This window comes from Elaeis guineensis, chromosome 6 (genome assembly GCF_000442705.2).
Source record: "Elaeis guineensis isolate ETL-2024a chromosome 6, EG11, whole genome shotgun sequence".
Lineage (NCBI taxonomy): Eukaryota > Viridiplantae > Streptophyta > Magnoliopsida > Arecales > Arecaceae > Elaeis > Elaeis guineensis.
This window is the reverse complement of record NC_025998.2, coordinates 24801817-24825435: the sequence shown is the minus strand read 5'-3', so window position 1 is coordinate 24825435 and position 23619 is coordinate 24801817. Positions and strand designations below refer to the sequence as shown.

Sequence of the window (23619 nt, the reverse complement as noted above, 5' to 3'; positions counted from 1 at the left end):
CATCGATCGAAAGTATTTAAAATTAATCATTAACGACACATGTCTCAAATTTTTAATTTTTGAGGATATATATCATCATTTTATTAATTCTTTGAACGATTCATGGATACATGCATAATATGGATAGAATAAATAACTTAATTTTATTAAAAATAAAAATATCAAATAAAAAATTATAACCTAAAGTAAATATATGTGTCAGTCTGATTGACTTCTAGGACATACATCTAACACCCTAGGAGTCCTAAGTCTCTCAGATATATTCTATTTTTCCTTATTTCTTATTTCTTTGCTTGAAACTACTTTCTGTCTTTGCTTTTCAACAATCTTGCTAACTTTGCTCAAGCTTGCATGACCTCCTTTCTTAACAACATCACTATTTTCTCTGTCATATACTTGCTTCTCATCATATTTTATGATTGTAATCATCACTTGTTGAGTTTGATTCTCATCAATTTGCTTTGTATAACTTCAAATTTTAGGTCTGTTTCTTGATTGCCACATATTTATTTCTTCCTAGACTACATACTTCACATACACATGAAGATATTTCCTTGTATTTAAAGTAATTTTTATCATTTTCTTCAGCTGACTATCTTCATACAGAAGTATCATTCCCTGATTTCTATTGAGAACAAAAATCCTAAAGAATAATCTCACAACTTCATCCACATATAGCAACTCCACCATTTCTTTTAGTTTGTCAAAAGAGAATGTTTCTATATTATTGATATTGTAATAGGCCACACTCCTAACATGTTTACTACATCCTCTCTTGTTGACAAATTTGCCATCATGATGCACACCAATAATTAAGATGTCCATTCTGCATAACATATTGAAAAAAATAGTAACAAACAAAATGATTGTAGCAAATAAAATTTAGAAATAGTAATTTTGTTTCTATTCTACAAGCTGATCAATTCTATGATTATGTAAATAACAAATAAAAGATCTACTCGACTAGTTTGTTAGTTTATCAAGCAGAGGAATAGTTGACAAATTATGAATTCAAACCATAATAGCCAACAAATTACTAATAGTATGCACAGTTAAAAAAAGGAGCCCTTAGTTGCCGACAGCCTTCATATTCGTCCAATATTATGGATATTTGGTATTTAGACTGGTCTTATGGATCATCACCATCGAATGATATGAACCACAAAGTAAATAACATAGTACTATAGCATAGATACCAGTATATATTTATTATTGCATAGATACCATACATGGTACTGTAGCTTTACACATTACTTTAGTATTTCTCACTAATCAATCTTTCCAAGTGTTCGTGAAATTGAACAAGTCACCAATATGTGTTTAGCATTTCTCTCTTCTTCTTCTTCTTCTTCTTCTTTTGAGTAAAAGAAAAGTAGTAATGAACACAACTACTCATCTGAAATTTTATTCAGATAAAAGATGATTGTTTAGCATTTCTTTGGAAAGTATTACGATGACCAAAAAACTATATTATAAATATAGTTGTCACTATTAAAAAAAAATATCGATTCTGACTTGTTCCAAGTAAAAACAAAATAGAACAACACAACTTAGGATCACATTTGCTAAAGAAAAAAAATTTAACAGAATTTTGGAACCATATAGAAATAGGACAAAACAAACTTTTAGATATTTTCTGCTCAAAATCACTACCAATGTTTGATGTTAAAGCAATTGTTGGGTATAAAATACCTTCAGCCGAAGTTCTCAACGGATTAACCCTCACGAGTCGTCCCCGACTCTGGCTGCAAAGCAGACTCCGTCCAGACTCCTACGGGAGCCGGGCTCCGTCGCCAGCCTCAACTGCAAAGCAGACTCCGCCCGGACTCCTACGGGAGCCGGGCTCCGTCGCCAACCTCAACTGCAAAGCAGACTCCGCCCGGACTCCTACGGGAGCCGGGCTCCGTCGCCAACCTCAACTGCAAAGCAGACTCCGTCCGGACTCCTACGGGAGCCAGGCTCCGTCACCGACTTCAACTACAAGGAAGACTCCGCTCGGACTCCTACGAGAGTTGGGCTCGTCGCCAGCTTCAACTGCAAAGCAGACTCCGCTCGGACTCCTATGGGAGCTGGGCTCCGTCGCCAACCTCAACTGCAAAGCAGACTCCGTCCGGACTCCTACGAGAGCCGGGCTCCGTCACCGACTTCAACTGCAGGGAAGACTCCGCCCGGACTCCTACGGGAGCCGGGCTCCATCGCCAACCTCGAACTGCAAGGCAGACTCCGCCCGGACTCCTACGGGAGCCGGCTCCGTCGCCGACTTTAACTGCAAGGAAGACTCCGCCCGGACTCCTACGGGAGCCGGGCTCCGTCACCGACTTCAACTGTAGAGCAGACTCCGCCCGGACTCCTACGGGAGCCGGACTCCGTCCTGACTCTAATTACAGGTAAACTTCGTCCGGACTCCTACTGGAGCCGGACCTCGCCCGCGACTTCACCTCAGACCCCGGGCTCCTACGGGAGCTAGACTCCACCCACGACTCCAGCTGCAGGTAAACCTCATCCGGACTCCTACGGGAGCCGGACTTCATCCCTGACCTTGATTGCAGGTGGACTTCGACCGGACTCCTACAGGATCTAGATCACGTCTCCGACTCCGGCTACAAGCAGACTTAGTCCGGACTCCTACAGAAGCCGGACTTCATCCCCGACCTCAACTGCCGGAAGGCTTCACCCGGACTCCCATGGGAGCCAGACTCCGTCCCTAGCTCCGACTACGGGAAGACTCCGTCCGGACTCCTACGGGAGCCGGACTTCGCACCTGACTTAAATTGCAGGAAGACTCTACCTGGACTCCTACGGGAACCGGGTCTTGTCTCCGACTCCGGCTGCAAGAAGACTTCATCCGGACTCCTACGGGAGCCGGACTCCGAGCTCCTCTCAGACTGGTGGCTAGCCACCTCTCCCCGGACTTCGGCCGACAGGTCTGGGCCCACTGGTAGGCCACAGCAACAGCCACGACCCTGCTCCACCTCCTACGACGGATTTCGTGTGGCTCCATCGCTCCCTGGTGGGCCGCAGTGACGGCCACGACCCTGCTCCACCTCTTGCGATAGATTTCGCGCGGCTCCATCACTCCTTGGCGGGCTGCAGTGACGGCAACGATTCTGCTCCACTCCCCGCGACGGATACCGCGCGATTCCTCCCACCTCCTGACGAGTCGCGACAACGGACGCCGTCCCACTACCCGCAACAAACTCCACGTGGCACGTCCCGGCAGTGGCCACGATCCCACTCCACTACTCCTCGCAACAAACCCCGTCTGACTCTGGGCAGCCCACTGCCAGACGGTTACAGATATCGCTATCAGTCTGCTGCCCCCTTTCGCCTATAAAAGGGGGCCCCAGATACGTTATTCGATAAGCTCTCATTTTTTACCTAGAAACTCTGCTAAAATTTTCGTTCGAGCACTCCATTCTTGTTGAGGCAGAGAACTGACTTGAGCGTCGGAGGATCTTGCTGGAGCAACCCCACCTCTGGTTTAGACTTCTTTTGCAGGTCCCGGCGGCGACCTCGACTCCAGCTTCTCCGGCGCAAGCGGATTTTTGCACCAACAGCAATCATTATGTCATTTTTCAGATTGATTGAGGGATCTATAATACAAAGATTGGGATTATGGAGAAAAATATCTAAAATCGTAATACATTTATGAGTACAATTAAATACAAGCTAAAAATATTATCTGTGTTGCCAAAATCGAGGATTAGTCGCTCATGCTCCTTGTGAAAGCCAAACACCACCTCTCTGAATATCGTCACTAGAGTTTAAGCACCAAGAAAGTAAAAGGAACTTTGGATCGGAATGAGGTAAAATTCTAACAAAAAAAAAATTAATTTAAAAAATAAAAATCACTATTCTATTTTATCGCTTTTTATCACATAAGTAAATGTCTATCGTATATAGACAAGCCAAGTCATAACTTCATTATGATAGGTCATAGAAATCACAAATAAATGCGAATAGAAGAAATTTGAAAATTCAATAATCTGATTACATTATATAAAAATACAATATGGAAATAAAGGTCCTCACAAAAAAAAATAAAAAAAACAGAATTTTTCCTATAATTAAACTTTTAAGAAAATGTTCTCAGCGGACACGAATTTAGCCTGACCAAATCGGACCAATTGCCACCCATGATCTGGGTTCGCCCTTCCACCGTTCACATAAGGCTGACGGCCAACGGAGCCGGCCTTTTTCCCCGCAATCCCAAACACTCCGAGACGCATGGCAGCCGCTTGCGGCGGAGACAATGGAGCGAGCAGCACCGCCTCCGCTGGCAGTGGCGGCGGAAGGAGGTGGGAGAACCTGAACCGTGACCTCCTCGTAGCGATCTTCGAGAGGGTAGGGGTGGCGGACCTCATCGCCGGCGTCCCCTTCGTCTGTTGCTCGTGGCGCGACGCCTCTTGCGACCCTCTCTGCTGGCGGAACCTCGACTTCCGCGACTGGGACTCCATATCCCTCCACCTCGATTGCCAACGCGACGAGATCCTCGACTTCGCCGGCCTTCTCGATTTTTCCGTCAGCCGCGCGCGCGAGCACCTCGACTCCATTTATTTCCCTGACTTCGCCGACGATATCGATCTCCTCGACGTCTCCAAAAGGTGATCCATTTAACGCGTTATTTAGAGTTAGGGTTTCTGTATTCTCTTTGATTTTTGCCCAATTTTGTTTGGGTTTGCCGTTGAGCTGCTGGTTCTCTTGGAAAAAAAAAACCGATTTTATGGTTCTTCTTGGTAAATGTTGGGATTTGCCTAGGGTTTTTATTCCTTCGTGCGATAAGATTTGGAAAGGCATCATTTTATATTGCTTTGAATATTATTGTGGTTGAATGACCTAATCTTATATAGGGTTGTCGAATATTTTTATAAGGATTAAAACTAGACTTGGATTTTATGGTCTATCTCTGGATTGCATCTGGGCCTTTTTCTCTTCTCTTCCATCGGACCATTCTTTCTAACTATGAGACCCGGAATTTTGCCTAAAGTGGGATGGAATAAGCTTTTTTTTTTTTATTTTACAATGTTAGAAAAAAATGCCAATTTGTTTGGTTTCTCCAAAGGTTTTTGTAAACCTGCCATTCTTTTCACTTCTTATGGAATATGCGAAATGCTGGTATATTTTGTTTGGGAGGCATAGATGTTTGGAATCCAACATATATTGTGTATGCGTCTTTTGGAACTTTCAGGTGTCCAGGGTTGACTTATTTCAGCCTCCCAAATCCGCATGTAATGGAGCATAAATTCTGTGAGGCTGTCGGCAAACTTGAGTTTCTCAAGGGCATGGCAGTGGACGAGACTGTCGTCAGTCGCAAAGTTCTTCAACATGTTAACCAGTGCTGTAAATACTTCGCCGAGCTGGGCGTGTTTGCTGAGAATGTGGATGAAGAGAAGGCATCCATCATCTGCAAATCTCTCCCGGACCTCCGGAAACTTGAGATAACGAGTTCTGCTATCTCAAGGCAGGCCATAATTAGTTTTCTAGATGAGTTGAAGGCGCTGGAGCACCTTGACATTTCTGGGTATGAGAATTCTGGTATCACTGATGCAGTCCTCGAGAAGGCTTCACGTCTGAAGGTTTTCCTGTGGGACTCGAGATTTGAGTTAGGTGAGTTCATGGACTGTTCAAATGATGAGGAGGATGACTGGCTCCTTCAGAGGCCTTGTGAGTGCATGCTGGATCGCAAGGTCATGGAATGGTTGGCAGAGCTTTCTTGAGATGTGTTTATGCAAGTTGCAAATGGATTCTTTGTAAATTGCAGGTATGAATTATTGAGAAGATCATTTTATCATTTCAAGTTAGAAGATGAAATTGCTTTGCACTTTTTATTGTATTTTGGTGTATATATTTTGTTTGGAATTTTCTTTTTGCTTCATTTTTATAGCAGACTCCAGATTGGAACTCTAGCCCTCTTGAAGGGCAAAAATTTAGAGGTAGCTGGATGGATTTCTCCAGTAAAATCTGTAAGTTTTGGATTATAGTTAAGTCAATATCCTTGTACTTTCAAGATGCTTTGCTTAAGGCTATCTTTGTTACTTGTATGCTTAACATTATTTTTATTGCTTCTTAATTTGTTAATCATTAGATTGTTCACTTTTTAATAAATCTTGCAATATTTTTATGCCCTTTTGCTAGTTGTTTCTATGAGAAATGCCCCAGTGCTGAGGAGGTGAATGAATTGGATGTGAAGATTGAATTAGGAATAAAGGAAACACATCAAAGAAACATCATGCAACATTAGTTGTTGGTGGGGCCTGCTCCTGTGTTTTGGATTCAAATTATTTTGTGGGAGGTATTTCTGTATAATGTTGTTGGATTGGCTTTATATTGTTTGCTGGTTGTGTTTTCCAACTCCTCTAGTTCTTTCAGCGATTAGAGAACAACATCTTTATTGAAAAGACATGAAAGAAATAGTTTCAGAGTAAACTTTTTTGACACGAGATGTAATGGTAATTCAAATTCAGAGCGCGTTGTATTTTCAAAATCTTGGATCAGAAGTGGATGAGCATTCTTTCTGGGTTGTAGAACCAAAACAAAGAGGTAGAACTGGAAGGGAAAATGGTGGGGACAATGAATTCTTCTTAACACCAATTAGTTTAAATGAGGGGAGGGAACTCTTCAATTAGATGTTCAGTATTAAGGGCTCAACCCTCTACAGCAGAAGGATCCTATGCTTATTGATCAAATTGAGCTATGGCTGCTCAAATAAAGTTAATCATTGTGAATGTGCATATTGTTTTGATGGTGGCTGATTACCCGGTTTTTCTTTGATATTGGCAGTTATGGGAGCCATAGTATTGGATGAGTTGTTGTGCATTAGCTTGATGCATTGGTGATCTGATTAATAAATAGATAAATATTGCAGATATATAATTATTTACCTGATTGCTAAATAACATTGCTTGTTTTATGAATAATCTCAATAAGCAGAGTTCTTCAATGGAAATTTGTTTGACAAGTTGTGTTATCCAGATCATTGATTGTGTCCAAGATCCCTCTTCTTATTGAAGAATAAGATTTTTTCGTGGTCTTCCTGGCCACAATAATTAGGAGGGGATTCTATCAGCGAGAAGCAATGGTTCGCGGAATGGTTTTATAATTCACTGTGGTAATTACTGATTTTCATTAAGGTGGGTTGGGTGGACGCCCAATCATTTTGTTAATTGGAATTCTGATATCTTATTTCTTCTGGAAGAATTAATTATGGATTTCCCTGCTCTTTAAGAGTTTGACATAGCAGTTTTCATGGAGACCTTGCATCTACCTATCCTCCCTGTTTTGATATATCATTCGCTGTTGTTTTTTCTTTGCCTATACATGGAGAAGCATGTCATGTTGGCAAGCTGTTCATCAATCCCCTGCTTTATTAGTTTTACTATTGAGAGATTTTTTGCTGCTGAGCAGTTGTAACCAGAGTAAATCATGGAAAAATAATCTGAACTATTATGAATCAGGAAGCAGTTGTAGGTGAATTTGCTTTAAAGGCATGGGGAGCTACTGATGAATCTTCCCCAAAGTATCATTACCTTCCAAACTAAGCATTGATGGAAGCTGCTGATTGATGAAAAACCGTAGCATAATAATGTTTGAATATACTCTTCATACATGAATATGTTTCTCAAGAGTAAGAGCAATGTCTTTTTCTTTATTTTTGTTCTTTATTTTCTTAATATTTGTCAGATGGATCCATGGCCTTCTGGGTATCAAGAAATGGAGCATGTATTGCTTGAATTGTGGAAGTTGGCAGAGGAATAAAAGCTTCAGACGCTGTGTAGGTCGAACGTTAGCTCACCTAGAAGAATTTCACTTTCCAGTCCATGTTGGGTACTGATGAGTTAAACCATGTTGAGACTTCAGGAATTTGTTTTGGTGCAGTCACAGAGAGCTGGGAAATAACACTTCGAAGTAATGATCGGAGAATTCAGAATCAGGTGCTCTGGTTTTCTCGTCTCTCAATTTATTCTTTGTTTTCCCCTAAGAAAAAAATGATTTTCTGTCAGTGCATCAGCAGATCTTAAGAGCCCTACATTAGAGGGATAAATGCAGTAATATATAGAGCTCCCATGTTTGGCTTGAGATCACTTTTATCAACCTTTTTTGTGAACCGAGGATTATCCTATTGATCATACCTCTCTGGTTGGCAACCAGCCGTGCTAGGTTTGAATTTTTGTATGGTGCATTTTCAAAAATCTAACCTGAATATTTATAGTACAGTTGGTCTCCTTCTCAAAAAATAATAATAATAACAAGCATCAACTTACCTGGTGCATCAAACAGCTCTACATGATAAAGAGATAACCTTTTCCAGTGGCTCTCATTGTGAGGCGTTTAGTCTCGTATTGGTAAGAAGTACTCTGTTTTATACGAGATAAGAGAATCTCTCTCTCTTAAGAGATATTTTTTGGATCAAAGTTCAAAAAGAAAGCCGTGAGGTCCGGTAGCTACAAACATATCAGCTACGGTCCAAGATCGCAAGCGTATAAATTACGATACATACGCAGGTCCGTATGAATCTGGGAGTTTCTCGACCGTAGCAGCTCTTATCACATAGAACAGATTTTGATGCTTGAATATAAGAAAGCTCAAACGTGCATGACATTATAAAAATTAAGAAATAGTCGTTTCCGTTATTTCTGGGATTCAGGTTATTTAAACCGGAGATGGCTATAACTATAAGAGACTTGTTAGTGCAATATTAAAAGTAATAGAAGCTATTCGGTTTGGCACATTAGTTTCAGGCTTAATAATGTTGTCCCTGGGTTTGGAGGTTTCAAATTGCGTTGTTATTTTTCTAAATCAAAACATTAGAACTTTGTAAGCTGATCTTAAACTAGAAAGTTATGGAGAAAAATCATAATTTCGTAACCATGCAACTGCACCCTACGTGTAAATCGAGTCGTAGAGCAGAAGGTAACCGGCTATTGGATTCAAGCTGGGTGAGGACCCAGCCAAACCCACTCCCTTGCGGGAGAAGCACGCCAGTACATTACGGCAATCACTAGACTTCCCTAATCTAGAAACCATGGGGTAGTTAAGGGGAGGAAGAGGGGTGATTAATGGCGAGAAAAAGAAGAGGACCGGCGAACAGCAGGTAGCCGATGTTTAGGAGACGAAGTCAGATTATACTGGGCAGTGACTAGAGGTAAAATGACAAGAGAGAGGGTGAAGCACGAGAGTAGGTTTGCAAGGAGGTGGAAGGGGCTTTGCCCAAGATACTGCAAGGTTGGCAGGGTATAGGGCCACTCACAGGAGGAGGGTTCAAATTGCCTGGAGCCCCGGCTTCCAAAAGCACAAGTTGGTGGACACCTCAGTCACCTCTCGCCCAAAAGCTTTCCCTAAAAGTAGTCCATGATTCAAATCCGAATCCAAATGATACATTCTTTTCATGATAATATATCAACAATATCAAAAACCACATTCAACAAGCCGTGAGTAGATAATATAATACCATGGTATTAAGATTAAGAACATTGCACGAAACAGTTACTAATATTTACTCTTATATTATGGCCTATTTTTCAAGTTTTACAAACCAGTTGGCTCTCTGGGCTATATCAGGGCCACTCTTTTTTCTTTTTTATATTATAGCCTATGTGTTTTCTATCAATATATCAGTCTCTTTCGTTCTATATAATTTAATCCTTCCTATGCCGCTTGCAACTAAATAAAAAGCACCGAATTCTCTGAGAATATGGGTACAGCCTCATCAGCCATTATAGATCCATTGCTATCTGGGATGACGAAACCAATACCAACACACCCATCTACCTTCTAAGAGCTATTAGAATTCAATCTAATCCAGTTAAGTTGAGGGAAAGACCAACAGATAATGGAAGAGGATGATGGTATAAGGCCATGTGAACATACAGCTCCATGCTGACCAAACTGATCTCCATTTATTTGTTGTAGCTCCAGAAAACTGTCATGGTGGCCAACCGAATGCTGAACCATCGTTGTGGTGCTAGCTGGGCTCACCACTTCATCTGGAAATACTTGCCTGTTCCTTACATCCCATAGTAGCTGTAAAATAGAGACAAAAAATGACTGCATACAACTCATCATATTTTCGATAACTGAACACTGGCTAACTAAGAGTTGTTATCCAAGGAGGTTGATGGCATCAAAGAATGCTTGTTCCATAGGGGCTTGGCCAAAGCCCCTCCTGCTAAGCGTGGCTTTATATGGTTACTTTAAAAGATCAGTACCTCAACTATCCATTCCACCTCTGGAAGAAAAAGTTGATGTACCTCAGTCGCATCCTAGCCAACTGAACTAGTAATCAAACAATTCACTTTTAGCTCATTTCCCTCCATATTCATGTTCAATAACGTGGCAGTTCCGGACAGTTGAGTACCACAAAACCATGTGCTATGAAGCAACAAGATGTCATCTCCAGAGCCAACCATCCAATAAAATTGATCCTTTATGGCATCGCTGCAATGACATATGGCTCAGCAAATTGATGAACACCGTCGTGGAAGGATATAGATGCTCTCACTTCCTTGGAAACAATATTTCTCCCTAATTACAATGCTCCAAAGGTTGTCCGGCTGAAGCGCCCCTTTAATGGTGGCCTTGCCCATTAAAGCTTGTTGCCAAATGTTGATGTTAAGAGTATCATGTTCCAAACAAAAGAAATTATGCAACAATGTATCCTTCCAATACGGTAAGGCGACGGCCTAAGCACGTCACCTGTCCTCCGATGCTTGTCCTTCTCTGCGGGGCATAACAGAGTTCCTGAAACGGTGGGACAACGTTACTGCGTTGCTGCTAGACCACGTTACGGTGTTCGAACGGGATCACGTGGTGTCGCCCGTGCTATTGGTACGCACGAAAGCGCCACGTGGCAATTGGAGGTGTTTCTCGGGACTGGTCTGCTGTGTGCGTGGGCCAGGACAGCGGACGGTAGCCAAGGGGCGGGAGCTCCGGATCATCGTGGGTGGGAGGAGAGGAGCGGTGGCGATCGATGGGGTGGAGTCAACGAGCCAGAGGTGTACGCCACCCGAGGACGCGGTCGCATACGGAATCTCCAGGCATTTTGAGCCGAAGATGCTCTCGAGCTTGGTTTGCTCGATCGAATGCTCTTGAGCTTGTTGATGGATGACCATCTGATCTTTAATTTTAGTTTGTAGTGCAGATAGAGTATCCAACGTCTTTGTTGAAGGGGTTGGAAACTTGGAATGCGCCTGGTTCGATGCTGAACCAGTTCGGCTAGAATTCGGACCGGTGAGTTCGACCGGTTTGAAGGCTTAACACGGCAGTCGCTTCTTACATGAAGAAAAAAACACGGCAATCGTTGCGGTTCACTGAATGGCTTAGCTAGCAGTGGTTGGCGCTTCATTATGTAAATGCTCATTGGAGTATGCAACATAGCTGCATTATAAATTGTAGTATGTGAAATGTGCCTACATCATGTATACATGACATTGAAGTACATGCATCTCATGCGTCTCTATATGACGTGGACACCAATACTGTATCAGATACCAAGACATCAAGAAAAGTTCAATGTGCCCTGTCTCCAAAAGGTTGTACGTCTGAGGTCTGCTTTGCTTCCCTGGTAGGCACAACTTTGAAAATATCAAATTGGTCTGCACAGCGTTATCAAGTCAATGTGGCTGGGCGCAAGGAGTATTTACGTTACTCCAAAGACGTAATACGAAAGTGAAAATGAACTCTATCAACGTGCATTCTCATATACAGGTCTAAGGTATAGTAGTTTGTCTTATGTAATTATACACATACATACGGAATAAACGACAGACAAAAGGAACAAGAAAGCCATGCTTGCAGCATAATGTGAATTGCGCACTGTCAGCTGATAGCAGCAACGTAGAAACTTTTAACGTGTAGGATTCTCTCTTTTACAATGGAAGAGTAAAATAAGTAGTTATTTCAATATATTTATATTGAAAAATAAAATAAAATTAAAGATATTTATTTAGTTTGCAAGTTTATTTCTTAATTGATAAATGAACTCTATCCTTTTGTTTTGTTTGACATCTTTCAAGGATATGCTTGGGTTCTTAAAAGCAAGAAGCAAAATGTACACGGGACTCCAGATGAGAAGACAAGAGGACCGCATATTTCAAGAATAAGATAGAGAGCTAAAATTTTCTTCAAAGAGAAGCTTTTTCTTTTAGTTTTCAAGTGATTATTTTATAAGAAACTATAATTGATGATCTTATAAGAGAGTGCCATTAAAAAGGAAACAAATTGGTTAGGCCAACAGATGTTTTACCTTATTAAAAAACATACTTTATCTAAATTTTTTTTAAAAAAAATATTTGCTTTCAAGAGAAGAAATAAAAAATGCGTGCATTCGTTCAAGCTACATTGGTGTAACTCTCATGCAAGTGCGTAAGTATTTTATATTAATAATCTGAATAATTATATATGATTTATTTAGATACCAAAAGTTATTCAATTACAAAAGTCTTAATCTATGCATTGATCAAGAATTACAAAATTTAAATATTATGTAAAAACATGTGATATTTCATGATCAAATTTTATAATTTTTTATGTATAAATAATTTTAAAATAATAGATTATAGCTAATAGCTTGGAACGTTAACCTGGCCTATATATAATTTACTTTGAAGATGTCATGCTTATAAGTTTACAGGGCATTGAACAAAATGATATTATTGTTCAGCCCATCTTTTAGTGCTCATTACATGAGATCATAAGAACATATATAGTATGTAAAAATAAAAAAAATATATCCAATTCTAATTGATATGAACCGATCCCCTGTTACTGCCGCTGGAAGAATTAATAGATCTATACCCTCAAAATTAGCTACATGGCAGATTGGACTAATGCCTCCTCAGCGACACGACTTAATTCCATACACAATAACAAATGCATCATAAAGGAATGACAGCGCACCAAGAGATCATCCAAAACCGACTCAAATTATCTCATCACCAACCATCACAACACCCTCACAAATATAAACGTAGAGGTGTATATATATACAAGGAACTAAGCTAACACACCACACCATTCATCTCAAAACTTCATTGGTCTAATATACTCCCAGAGCGTATGAAACACCAAGACACACATATCGCATGCCACACATGACCATGGACCATGGAGAGGTGAAGGGGAGACGCAGTCTATCAGACATTCAATTCCACCATTTCCATTTTTACATCACTCCATTAACTTTAGTTTATAGAGAGAAAGAAGGGTAGAGGCAAGAAAGAAAACTCCGGCTCTTCTCTTCTATATTTCTCTCCGAGTTTGAAATCCACCCTTCCTGCCAAAAAGCCCTGCAAAACAAGCACACATCATGTATCATGTACAGTTTAGTTAAAACGGAGAGACAGACAGTGCAGAACAGCTAGCTATATAGTACATAGCTACAAGAAAAAAAAGCGAAACAGAAGACATCGATCCAAAGAAAAAGTCTAGATAACTATTTCAGCTGAAAAGAAATAAAGGGTAAAGGTGAAGCAACCAAGATAAAAATGTCTCTAACTGAAGTGGGAACCAAAGCAGAAGAATCTATGATGTAATTTACTTAAAGGAAATAAAATAACTTCCATGACTAGGAGAGCACTAGAAATGAAGGAAAAAAGAAAGGAAAAAAAATGGTTGCATCCATCAAAACAAATTTCTAGAACAAAATCAAGTCAACTATGGAAAAGTTTTCAAAGAAAGTGGTTCGTAAAATTAAACAAAAGCCAATTAATTCGAACAGAGAATTGCAGAGTCGCAGTGATATTGCGCGCAAAAGACGAAGAATCATGCGTAGAAAACGTCTACAGACAGAGAATTGCACCCCCAGTTTTAACTGGGCAAAGACTGAAAAATTGTAATTCTTCTCCAAAACATTAGAGGTAATTTGTTAAAAGAAAAAAAAAAAGGAAAAATAACTCCTAAGTTGAAGTAAATAGATTTTTGTTATTCAAACAACTAAACTGGTATGAAAACAAAGGGAACATTGCCAGTTCCAATTTTTCACTAAGTATTGAGAGCGAAAGTTCATGAAGGAAAAGTAATCAGCTTGTTGATACGCCTTATAGAAAACAAGAGAACTGCTAGAGAAACAAAATAGAACCAAAATGAAATTTATCAACTTCAAATTTAGAGAATGTACAATAGAATTACTGTTACAAATAACAAAAAATTTAAGGGGGCAGAAGCCTCTGTTAATGGGGGAAAGGAAAAACGCATGAGGGCTCTAGTGTTGATGTTAAATCAACAAAAAATAAACAGAGCCAACACTACAACAGATCATGGTGGAAGTAGATCTCCTAACGTTTGAAGATTACAAAAGATCCCTCCAACAGTAGAAGGAAAAATAAATGAAACTATAAAACACACAGATCCAATCGTAATCAAAACGTAAAATGAGCCAGAAATCCTAATTAAACACATTGAAACCAAACGGAACCCAGAGTAAATGCCATCTACCTGGGGAGTCAGAAAGACAAAGCAATAAATATACTCGACACGCAATTGGGCCAGATTTGAAACGGAAAACCCCGTCAAAATCGCATCTTGTCTGGCCCCTCACCTTCCCCGACGACCTGCCGCACCGCCGGCTGGCAGTCCGGCGGCTCCTCGAAGAGCGAGAGCGACAACTGCTTGTGGGCAAGGACGATGTCGATGAGGATGATGCCGGAAGACGGATCGGAGACGAGAATCCCCTTCACGGGGAGCCAGAGGAAGAGCTCTTCCTGGGAGAAGCCCTCCACTGCCCGGAGCGCGCCGTAGCTGAGGTTCCCCCGGACCACCCGCTCGAAGTAGGCCAGCCCGTCGTACACCGCATAGCAGGGCCGCTCGAGCCGGACCTCAAGGAGACCGGAGTCCCGGTCCAGGTCGAACGACTCGACCGCCTTGGGAAGGAGGCCGGCCGGGAGGCCGTGCTCCCGGAGGAGCTCGTGGATCGATCCGCCGCCGGCCGCCGCGAGCGGTGAAACAAAGCCCATAAGACCTATCAAGGCTAGAAAGGTCAGAAGGATAGAGAAAGGCGAGACCTTTGCCATGGATGATTCCACGGAGAAGGACAAGAAGAAGAGAAGGGTTTAGGGAGGGGTTTTTGAGAGAGAGAAGGATTGCAGGCGGATATGAGGGGCTAAGAATAAGGGCCGATAAAAGGGTTGGCTGTTTGCTGGTGTAAAATTACTTAAATAGCCGGTGGGACCGACTTCAGTGGGAAGGAGCTTGAATTATATATATATATATATAATAATTCCACATGGAAATAATATTTATTCAATGGAGCGATTAATTTCACATTTTCTCAGCATGGAATGAATACCGAAACCTCGAACCCGAAGAGGTAGAGGAATCAGAACTTTCTTCATACACTCGCGCCAAAAAAATCTCAGTCTACACTCGTTCTTGATTCCACTGTGGACCGGACAAATACATGGAGGGGCGTCATTTTGACTTTTCAGGAGAACGGTGCATTTGGCGATGCACAGAGTGAACAAGGGAAAGAGTTTTCTGCAAGCCATTGGAGCTAGTTTCCAGCCAGTATTAAGAAATCCCTCGCCGTTGGAGCCCAGTAGCAATCTAATAGGGCCTGTGCAAGGTTATATCTAACAAAGGCTTTGCATTAGCGGAGCTCTTCGTGTGCCACATGTCCAAATAATCTTTCCTTTTATCCACTATATGTCCAAATAGTGTTTAATTCCACATAGAAACGTTATTGAATTCATGAGAGAATTTAATTTCACACTTCCCAGCGATGATTACTCACAGCATGAAAGGAATATCGAAACGTGGAACCTAAAGCAGAAGTGAGATAAAAAATTTACTCTATACACCCACACCGATAAAACATCCAATTCTACACTCTCTCTTGCTCACACCATGGACCCCACAAATTCATGGAGGGGCGTCATCAATAAAACATCCAATTCTACGCTCCTTGGTCATACCATGGACCCCATAAATTCATAGAAGGGCGTCATCTTGGCGTCTCACAAGGGCGGTGCATTTGGTGTTGTGCGGAGTGGCCAAGGGAAGGAGGTTTGGAAGCCACCTCTGCACCCAGGTTCCAGCGACCTATTAAGAATTCCCCGTGGGACCATAGTAATTAGCTGATGGAGCCCATCGAAGGTATATATCTAACAGTGCCCACACCAAAACAACATCCAATTCTACACTCTTTCTTGATTCTACCGTGGACTTTACATCCATGGAGGAGCGTTATTTTGGCATCTCACCGGAGCAGATATATTTGGGAAGAAATTTTTCTGAGAAATTATTTTTTGAAAATAAAATTTTAATATATTTAATTGATTATGAGAAAATAATTTATTGTAAAATGACTTATATTTAATCAAATAATTATTTTTATAAAAAAATTATATAATATATCTATTTTATTTTTCATAAATATAAGATCATATTTTTTTACTTCTAAATTTTATATAAATAATAATATTATTTTATATTAAAATAAGTATAATATTAATATAATATTAATAATTTAATATAATAAATTTATTAATATAAATAATATATAATATTTATAATGATAATATTTAAATAATATTTTTGAAAATTTATATGCTTCACAGGCACATATTCATAATATCATCATCGAAACCATCCTTACATAAAAAAAAAAAATTTATAACCATCCATTAATATTTCATCATAAATTTTTATTTTATAAAATATTTTAAAATTTGTCTCCCCCATGGTTTTGCATGAAGCTTCATGAAATATAAGAAGTATTTTATCTCCCGTGAACCAAACGGGTCTTTAGTGTTGTGTGGAGTGAATCAGAGGAAGAGGTTTTCGGAAGCCATCCCCACACCTAGGTTTCCAGCCACTTATTAAGAAATGGCGGTACATATCCAACAAGAATGGGTGTGTACGGCGTTGCATGGAACGGCCAAGGAAAAGGAGGTTTCTGGAAGCCACCTTTGCAACCGGTTTCCAGCCACCTAGTAAGAAATCCCCTACCATTGAACCCCAGTAACAATCCAACGGGGCCCATGGGAGGATATATCTAGCGGCGTCCACACCAAAAGATATCAAGTTCTACACTCTTGATTCTAAGATGTTTATTTATATCCTTCGAAATGGATGTACATCTTTTGTGATTTTTTTTCACTCTCATTCCAAATTTCTTCATGATATAGTAAGCTTTTTTGTTCTGTTTGCACCTTGGAGACTTAGATCCCAAAGCGACTTTCCAAGCCTATTTGATGAGAAGTGCAAGATTCATTTGTTCGATATTTTTAGTCCTCAATCTTCCTTGATCTTTAGATCTACAGGCAGCATCTCAGTCAAATAAACAATAAAATCTACTAACTATATATTCTTTCCTTCCAAAGAAAAGCACACCTCATTTTATCAATTCTAATCAGAAACCATTTTGGCAGTGTAAGCCGACATATATTAGAAGGCAGAGCAAGAACAGAGTTTAATAATATGAGTCTACCTCCCAAGGACAGAAACTTTCCCTTCCACAAGGCCAATCTTGAGTTAATCTTCTCCAAAAGTGGCATCCACATTTGTTTGGGATTTTTTTTCACCAAAAGGAAGACCTGAATAGCTAAATGTGTGTGCACCAATTTTACAATTCATCATAGATGCAAAGATTTTTGCTTCCAAATCACCCATCTTCATGCATATTATAAAGCTTTTGTGCAAATTGATTCTCACCACGGACACACCATCCAATACTGGAAGTGAAGCTCTCACTGTCAACAAGGTTTCTTTCTTTCCTACATAGACAAGGAGCATGTCATTTGAAAATATAGTCTGTTCATGCCATTGAAGTCTTTACTATGTCCAATACCTTCAATAAGACCTAAAGTGCTAGCATGCGAGAGAAGTCCGTATAAGACATTAGTTATTAATATGAAAAGGGATGGCAAGACGGGATTATCTTGCTGAAAACCCTCGGTTTCCAGGTCTATCATTGACAAGATGTGTCGGTAAAACGGGTGGGCGCCTATGATGGGTCGATCCGACCCATTTCAGTTTGAAATTCAAGTCGGTGGTTTAAATTAAGAACACATATATTTTTTTACATATTTGTGGATGATAGTTCTTCTTATAGAAAAAATACCCCATATCACTATCTTAAATAGGATGGTTTTAATAGATACAAAAAGAAGAAACACAAAAGAGAAAGAAATGAAAAATAACAGAGAAAAAAAAAAAATCTGTACGTGAGTATGTGAATAGTGTTGGATTTTGGCACATCAAAATTCTACTTATAGTAGAAAAATCCATAGCAGTGAAGTTTAAGATGAAGAAAATCCACAGGCATGGCCTATAGCCATGCCCAAGCCTGCAGACTTGGCCTACAAATCCGCAGGCCCACTGGCACCCACAGCCCGTAGTGTGGCCTGCAGCGCGCAGGCCCACAGTGCGCGAGCCTACAACATGCACGGCTCCAGTACACATGGCCTAGTGTTCCATGCGGCCCAATGTTCCGTGCAGCCTAGCGTTGTCCACCATATGGGAGTTGTAGTTCGTGCATGGTGCACATGCAGTCCATCACGTGAGAGCGTGGCGCAAGTCCACGCACGATCCAGGAGGGTTCTCATGCAGTCCACGCACGGTCTATGTGCGATCCAAGAGCGGATTTGCACGATCAGGCAGCCACAGTTGCTTGCAGGTGCGATCTAATAGCCATGGATGCATGTATGGTTGATCAGATGATCAGAAGGGTTTAAGAGTCCTAACTGGAGTCAATTTTATGTCTTTTTAAGTGGCCTAACGGCTTGTGGGCGGGTAGTAGTGGCTTGGCATGAGCAAAGAGCTAGCAGCAGTGGAAAGGATTTTTCTTAAAGTTCTTTGAGAACTTTATAAGGAAGGATCGAGTGCTTTTTGTTGAGTGAGAGAGGTTTATGAGAGTTTAGAGTGCATGATCTTCTCTTGTATTTATTTTCATTCATAGTGAAGCTTGCATACCCCGGGAGGTAAGCCTTGGGCCGATCCACGTATCTGATTGTATCCTTTTTATATCTCTTCTTCTTTTCTGTTGCGATATTGACATTATCACTTGAGTTAGCGATCTTAAACGAGGGATCCATATTCCACATTTATGAGGGATCCTTCCAACAAGTGGTATCAGAGCATGCGGTTGTTCAGGTTGTAATAATATTGATCGAGGTTGAAGAAAATGGAAAAGACAGGCTTAATCAATATAGAGATCAACTGGTATGATGGAAAGAGTAATTTCTCCCTATGACATGCAAGGGTGAAGAATGTGTTTATCCAATAAAGATTGATTGATTCTCTGTTGTGTGAAGAGAAATCGACTACTATGGAGAAGAAGGATTAGAGGTGGCTCCAAATGCAGACGATGAGCACGATTCGCTTGTACTTGATGGATGATGTGGTGATCCATGTGCTTAGCCAGTCTTCTTCAACGGTGATATGGATGAAGCTCGAAAAGATGTATATAGCGAAGTCACTCACCAATGCTCTTTTTCTCTGAAAGTAGTTCTACTAGCTTCGGATGAACGAGGGACAGAATGTGCAGGAGCATCTCAGTAACTTTCAGAAGATTCTCACTGATCTCCTCAGCATTGGTGAAAAGATTGAGGAGAAGATCAGGATGTTGGTTTTGCTTTCATTGCTTCCTCCTTCTTTTGAGTCTTTGGTGGCTGCTCTTTTTATAGGAAAAAGCACTATCAAGATAGATGATATCACTTTTGCACTTCTCCAGAATGAGGTTCTCAGATGGAAGAATCGAGCTTCAAGTTCAGACAGTAACTCAGCTTTGACGGTGACTAGAGATGGTGGTGGTAGAGGACAAAGGGTCGAGGATCGCAAGGTGCACGCTCTAGGTCCAAGTCAATGAACTATCGCAAGATCAGGTGTTATAGGTATGACGAGTTGGGGCATCGAGTCAAAGATTGCCCATAGCTCAAAGATCCGATGAGAATTATTGCAGCAGCAGTCCAATGTAGCGATACAGAAGAAAGTGATAATATTCTTCTAGTATCTGATGAGGTATCTACTTCTTCCCTATAGTGGAGTTTAGATTTTATATGTTCGTATCATATTTATTGCAGAAAAAAGCTGTTTGACTCTCTAGAGAGCAGTGGGTACTGTTCATCTATCAGATAGATTGAGCTGTACGATCAAAGGTATTGAGACTATCAGCCTATAGACTCATGATGAAGCAGTAAAGAAATTAGACGAGGTCCGATACATACCCAATTTCAGGAGTAATCTAATTTCACTGAGTAGAATAGATTCAAGCAGCTACAGGTGGAGAGCTGATGATAGAATCCTGAAGATTTTTACGTAGTAGTAGGGTTGTTTTGAAGGAGAAGAGGTATGAAGGATATTATCTCTTGATAGGAAGCTCAGTGCAAGATAGAGCTTTAGGAGCCAGTGAGAGCTCAAAGTGAGGTGAAGCTTTAAGTACAGGTGGATTGGACACGAGATGGGAGACTTGGAAGGATGACAGACGATGTCGCAAGGTAAAATTTTTATTACCACAAAAGGCTATCTGTTAGATATATATCTTAGAAGCTAATATAGCAGAAATATTATAATAATTCTAGGACATATATTTATACTTAAATTATTAATTTATCCATAAAATAGATATTTTTTATCCATTTTTGTTTAATGTGCCCAATAATCAGTCTAAAAATTAATAAATTAGAAATGTATATTCTCAAGAGTTGAGACTTAGAGACATGTATGATTAATTCCTAAATAGTTTCTGATCGATGGATTATCATAAAGACGGTGACTGATCCAGTTAGATCGATATATGGATCACTTTCTTTGGGGTAAACGAGTCTCTAGTCTACAATGTGGGGACACCAAGCGAGAGTGCGGATGATTGTTAGAGAATATTGATATTGAGCATGATCAAACGAGAGATCATATGGATATCTACTTACTCATCAGTGATCTTCTCGATGCTGTAGTGGTGTGAGTAGTTCTTTGACATGCAGTGCCTCAGCTGCTTATAGTGAGGTTATTGTAACTTGACTGCATATAAATATGGTCACTTAGCCATTTGAGTCTTTTTAGTATATGTTGGCTACAATAGGTTCATTGTAGGAGTAGAAAGCATACCTAGATAGGATCTATCGATCTTAGTAGATAAGAAGTAGTTCTATGAGATTTGAGAAGCTAAGTCCTTAAGTTTATAGCCACAATAAGATGATTGATGGAAAGAAGTGTCCATCGGTATCATAATTTAGACTTGAGCTAATCAAATCTTTCATATGACAGATGTTAGGATTTGATAAATTTTCATAACCTCCATCTTATCAGAATTCATGATAAATGAACTGAATCATATAGTAACTACACTTAGAGATTTTAATCATTCTATTCTACTGGATTGCCACCACATACTGCTAGGCATCATTAGTAGATTATGAGAGCTTACTTGGATCATTCTGGATCAATGATCCTTGATGGATGAGAGTTGAAAATGTTCCAACCTATTGAAAGGTGTTTCGATGATCCTAAGATAGAGATCATGGTATATCTTACTATCAAACAGAATAGAATCTATGGGATCACACATAAAAAAGATTTGATCAGATCAAACAGTTGGATCATGATCAAATTATTAATATGATTGATAATTTGGATTAAGCTGTAAAAGTTACAAATATAAGATCAGCTAACAGTTAGCAAGGAGGATCTAATTATAATTGTTGTAATCCAACTTGATGAGATCAAGTTCTAAATAATTAAATCAGATTTAATTTATTTGGGCTTTACTTAGTTGAATCTAATTAGGCATCTGAATTTCATATTTGAGTTCAAATTTGATTGAGACTGAGTCTGGAATGAATTGAATTCAAATTGGATTCGAATTAAGCCTTAATTAAACTTGACTAGATAAATATGCAAGAGTCTCAATTTTACTAGGACTCTCTCTTTCTCCTCTTACAGTAGAAAGGAGGGGCGCACATCCCTCCTTTGGCATGCGACAAAAGGAAAAGAGGGCACCAACCTCTTCCCTGGGATTTTTTTTCTCCTTATTAGACTGGGTTGGATTGGTTCAAGTTTAAACTCATGCTCTTATCAGATAAAGTTTAAAAATAACTGAACTCTATCCCATCCCTTGGCCTCCATCTATAAAAGGATGGATTCTCTTGGGCGCATCGAAGCAATCAAGCTAGGGTTCCACCTTGTGCTGCCCCCTTGTCCTTCAATCATTCACATACCCAAACACCCCTTCTAGTCAGCCATATAGAGAGAGAAATCAGAGGGGGAGAGATCAGAAAAGGAGAGAAAAAGATGGAAAAGGAGTTCTTCCAATCCCTCTTGGTGTTCCTCCATTGCTGCGTGACAGTAGTGCGCATAGTTTCTGCAGATTTTCTTCTATGACAGTCAAAGAAAGAGAACAGATCCAAACCAGCAAAGCAGAGATTTGAAAGAGAGTTAGCATCTTGGTGGTCTCTGGTGCTTTCGATCTATTTCAGCCCTGTGTGGATACCTGTAGAGGCCGGATGCATATGCGGCTTCAACAAAACCTATAGACATTCCTAGATTCGATTTGAAGGAGTTTAGTGCTACAGATAGGTGATCTGATCACTAATTTTTTAGATTAATTTTATTTTAGATATTAGATATCCATGATTATTTTATTTTTCATCATATAAACTAAATCTGTAGGTATTAGATTTGATCTATGCATGCGGAGATTAAAAGTAGTTTTAATCTAACTTCCGCTGTGTGTTCAAAATAATTTTAAAAATTTTGTATGTATGATACCTCGAAATCCAATACTATCCTGAGTAGGCCTCAAGTTAGACAAGTCACAGCATGTGATGAAGATGGTATCGAAAGGCCTGGCTCGACTCCCATATTTATCAATCCATAAGCAACCAGATATTTGCACTAGGGCATGGGGAGAGATCATCCAGAAGCTTTCAAAGTTATATGGAGGCTAAATATTAAGTCTAGATGGAGATTGTTAAATTTTGGCACTTCGAAATTTGACCCACAGTAGAAAAATTCACAGCAAGAAAGCCTAATATGGAGAAGACTCACAGGCACGGCCCAAGCCACACATAGGCTTGCAGGCCCGCTAGCACCCACAGCCCGCAGCATGGCCCGCAGTGCGTAGGCCCATAGCACACGGCTCTAGCACACACGGCCCAGCATTCCACGCAGCCCAACATTCCACATGGCCCAATGCGGTCTACCGCATGTTCCACCATACGGTCCACCACATGGGAGTCCCAGTCCACATGCAGTGCACATGCAGTCCACCATGCGGAAGCATGGCACAGGTCCACGTGCAGTCCAAGAGGGTTCTCATGCGGTCCACGAGCAGTCTATACATGATCAATGAATGGATTTATGTGATCGGACAGCCATAGTTGCTTGCGGATGCAATCAGACAACCACAGACATGTGCAGGGTTGATCAGGTGGCCAGAAGGGTTTAGGAGTCCTAACTGGAGTCGATTTTAGGTCATTTTAAGTGGCCTAATGGCCTATGGGTAGATAGTAGCGGCTTGGTATGAGCAGAGAGCTAGCAACAGCAGAGAGGGTCTTTCATGGGGTTCTTTGAGAGCTTTATAAGGAAGGATCAAGAGTTTCTTGTTGAGAGAGAAGTTTATGAGAGTTGAGAGTATGTGATCTTTTCTTGTATTTTTTTTATAGTAAAGCTTGCTTGCCCCATGATGAT

The 23619-nt window shown here is 40.4% G+C and overlaps 2 protein-coding genes across 19 annotated transcripts; one reads left to right on the top strand and one right to left on the bottom strand.

Moving 5' to 3' along the window:
• The first annotated feature begins 4122 nt into the window (after positions 1 to 4122).
• Positions 4123 to 8081, top strand: LOC105046947 (F-box/LRR-repeat protein At3g48880). Of its 17 annotated transcripts, none has more exons than XR_012142094.1 (6): positions 4124 to 4604; positions 5189 to 5761; positions 5888 to 5963; positions 6973 to 7130; positions 7455 to 7584; positions 7681 to 8081. XR_012142094.1 is itself a non-coding variant. In XM_019851092.3 (3 exons), exons 1-2 carry the CDS (start codon positions 4228 to 4230, stop codon positions 5715 to 5717), a joined length of 906 nt encoding a protein of 301 aa, XP_019706651.1. In that variant the 5' UTR covers positions 4123 to 4227; the 3' UTR covers positions 5718 to 5761; positions 7681 to 8081. The 17 variants fall into 17 exon arrangements, 1 of the variants encoding a protein (XP_019706651.1); XR_012142092.1 differs by having other exon boundaries at positions 5885 to 5963; XR_012142093.1 differs by lacking the exon at positions 6973 to 7130.
• Positions 8082 to 12901: 4820 nt separating this feature from the next.
• On the bottom strand, positions 12902 to 15108 carry LOC105046948 (uncharacterized). Of its 2 annotated transcripts, none has more exons than XR_832365.4 (2): positions 14431 to 15108; positions 12902 to 13283 (listed from the first exon to the last, which is right to left on the bottom strand). XR_832365.4 is itself a non-coding variant. In XM_010925702.4 (2 exons), the coding sequence occupies exons 1-2, from the start codon at positions 15003 to 15005 to the stop codon at positions 13237 to 13239; spliced, it is 519 nt and encodes a 172-aa protein (XP_010924004.1). In that variant the 5' UTR covers positions 15006 to 15104; the 3' UTR covers positions 12902 to 13236. The 2 variants fall into 2 exon arrangements, 1 of the variants encoding a protein (XP_010924004.1); XM_010925702.4 differs by having other exon boundaries at positions 14534 to 15104.
• Positions 15109 to 23619: the final 8511 nt, after the last annotated feature.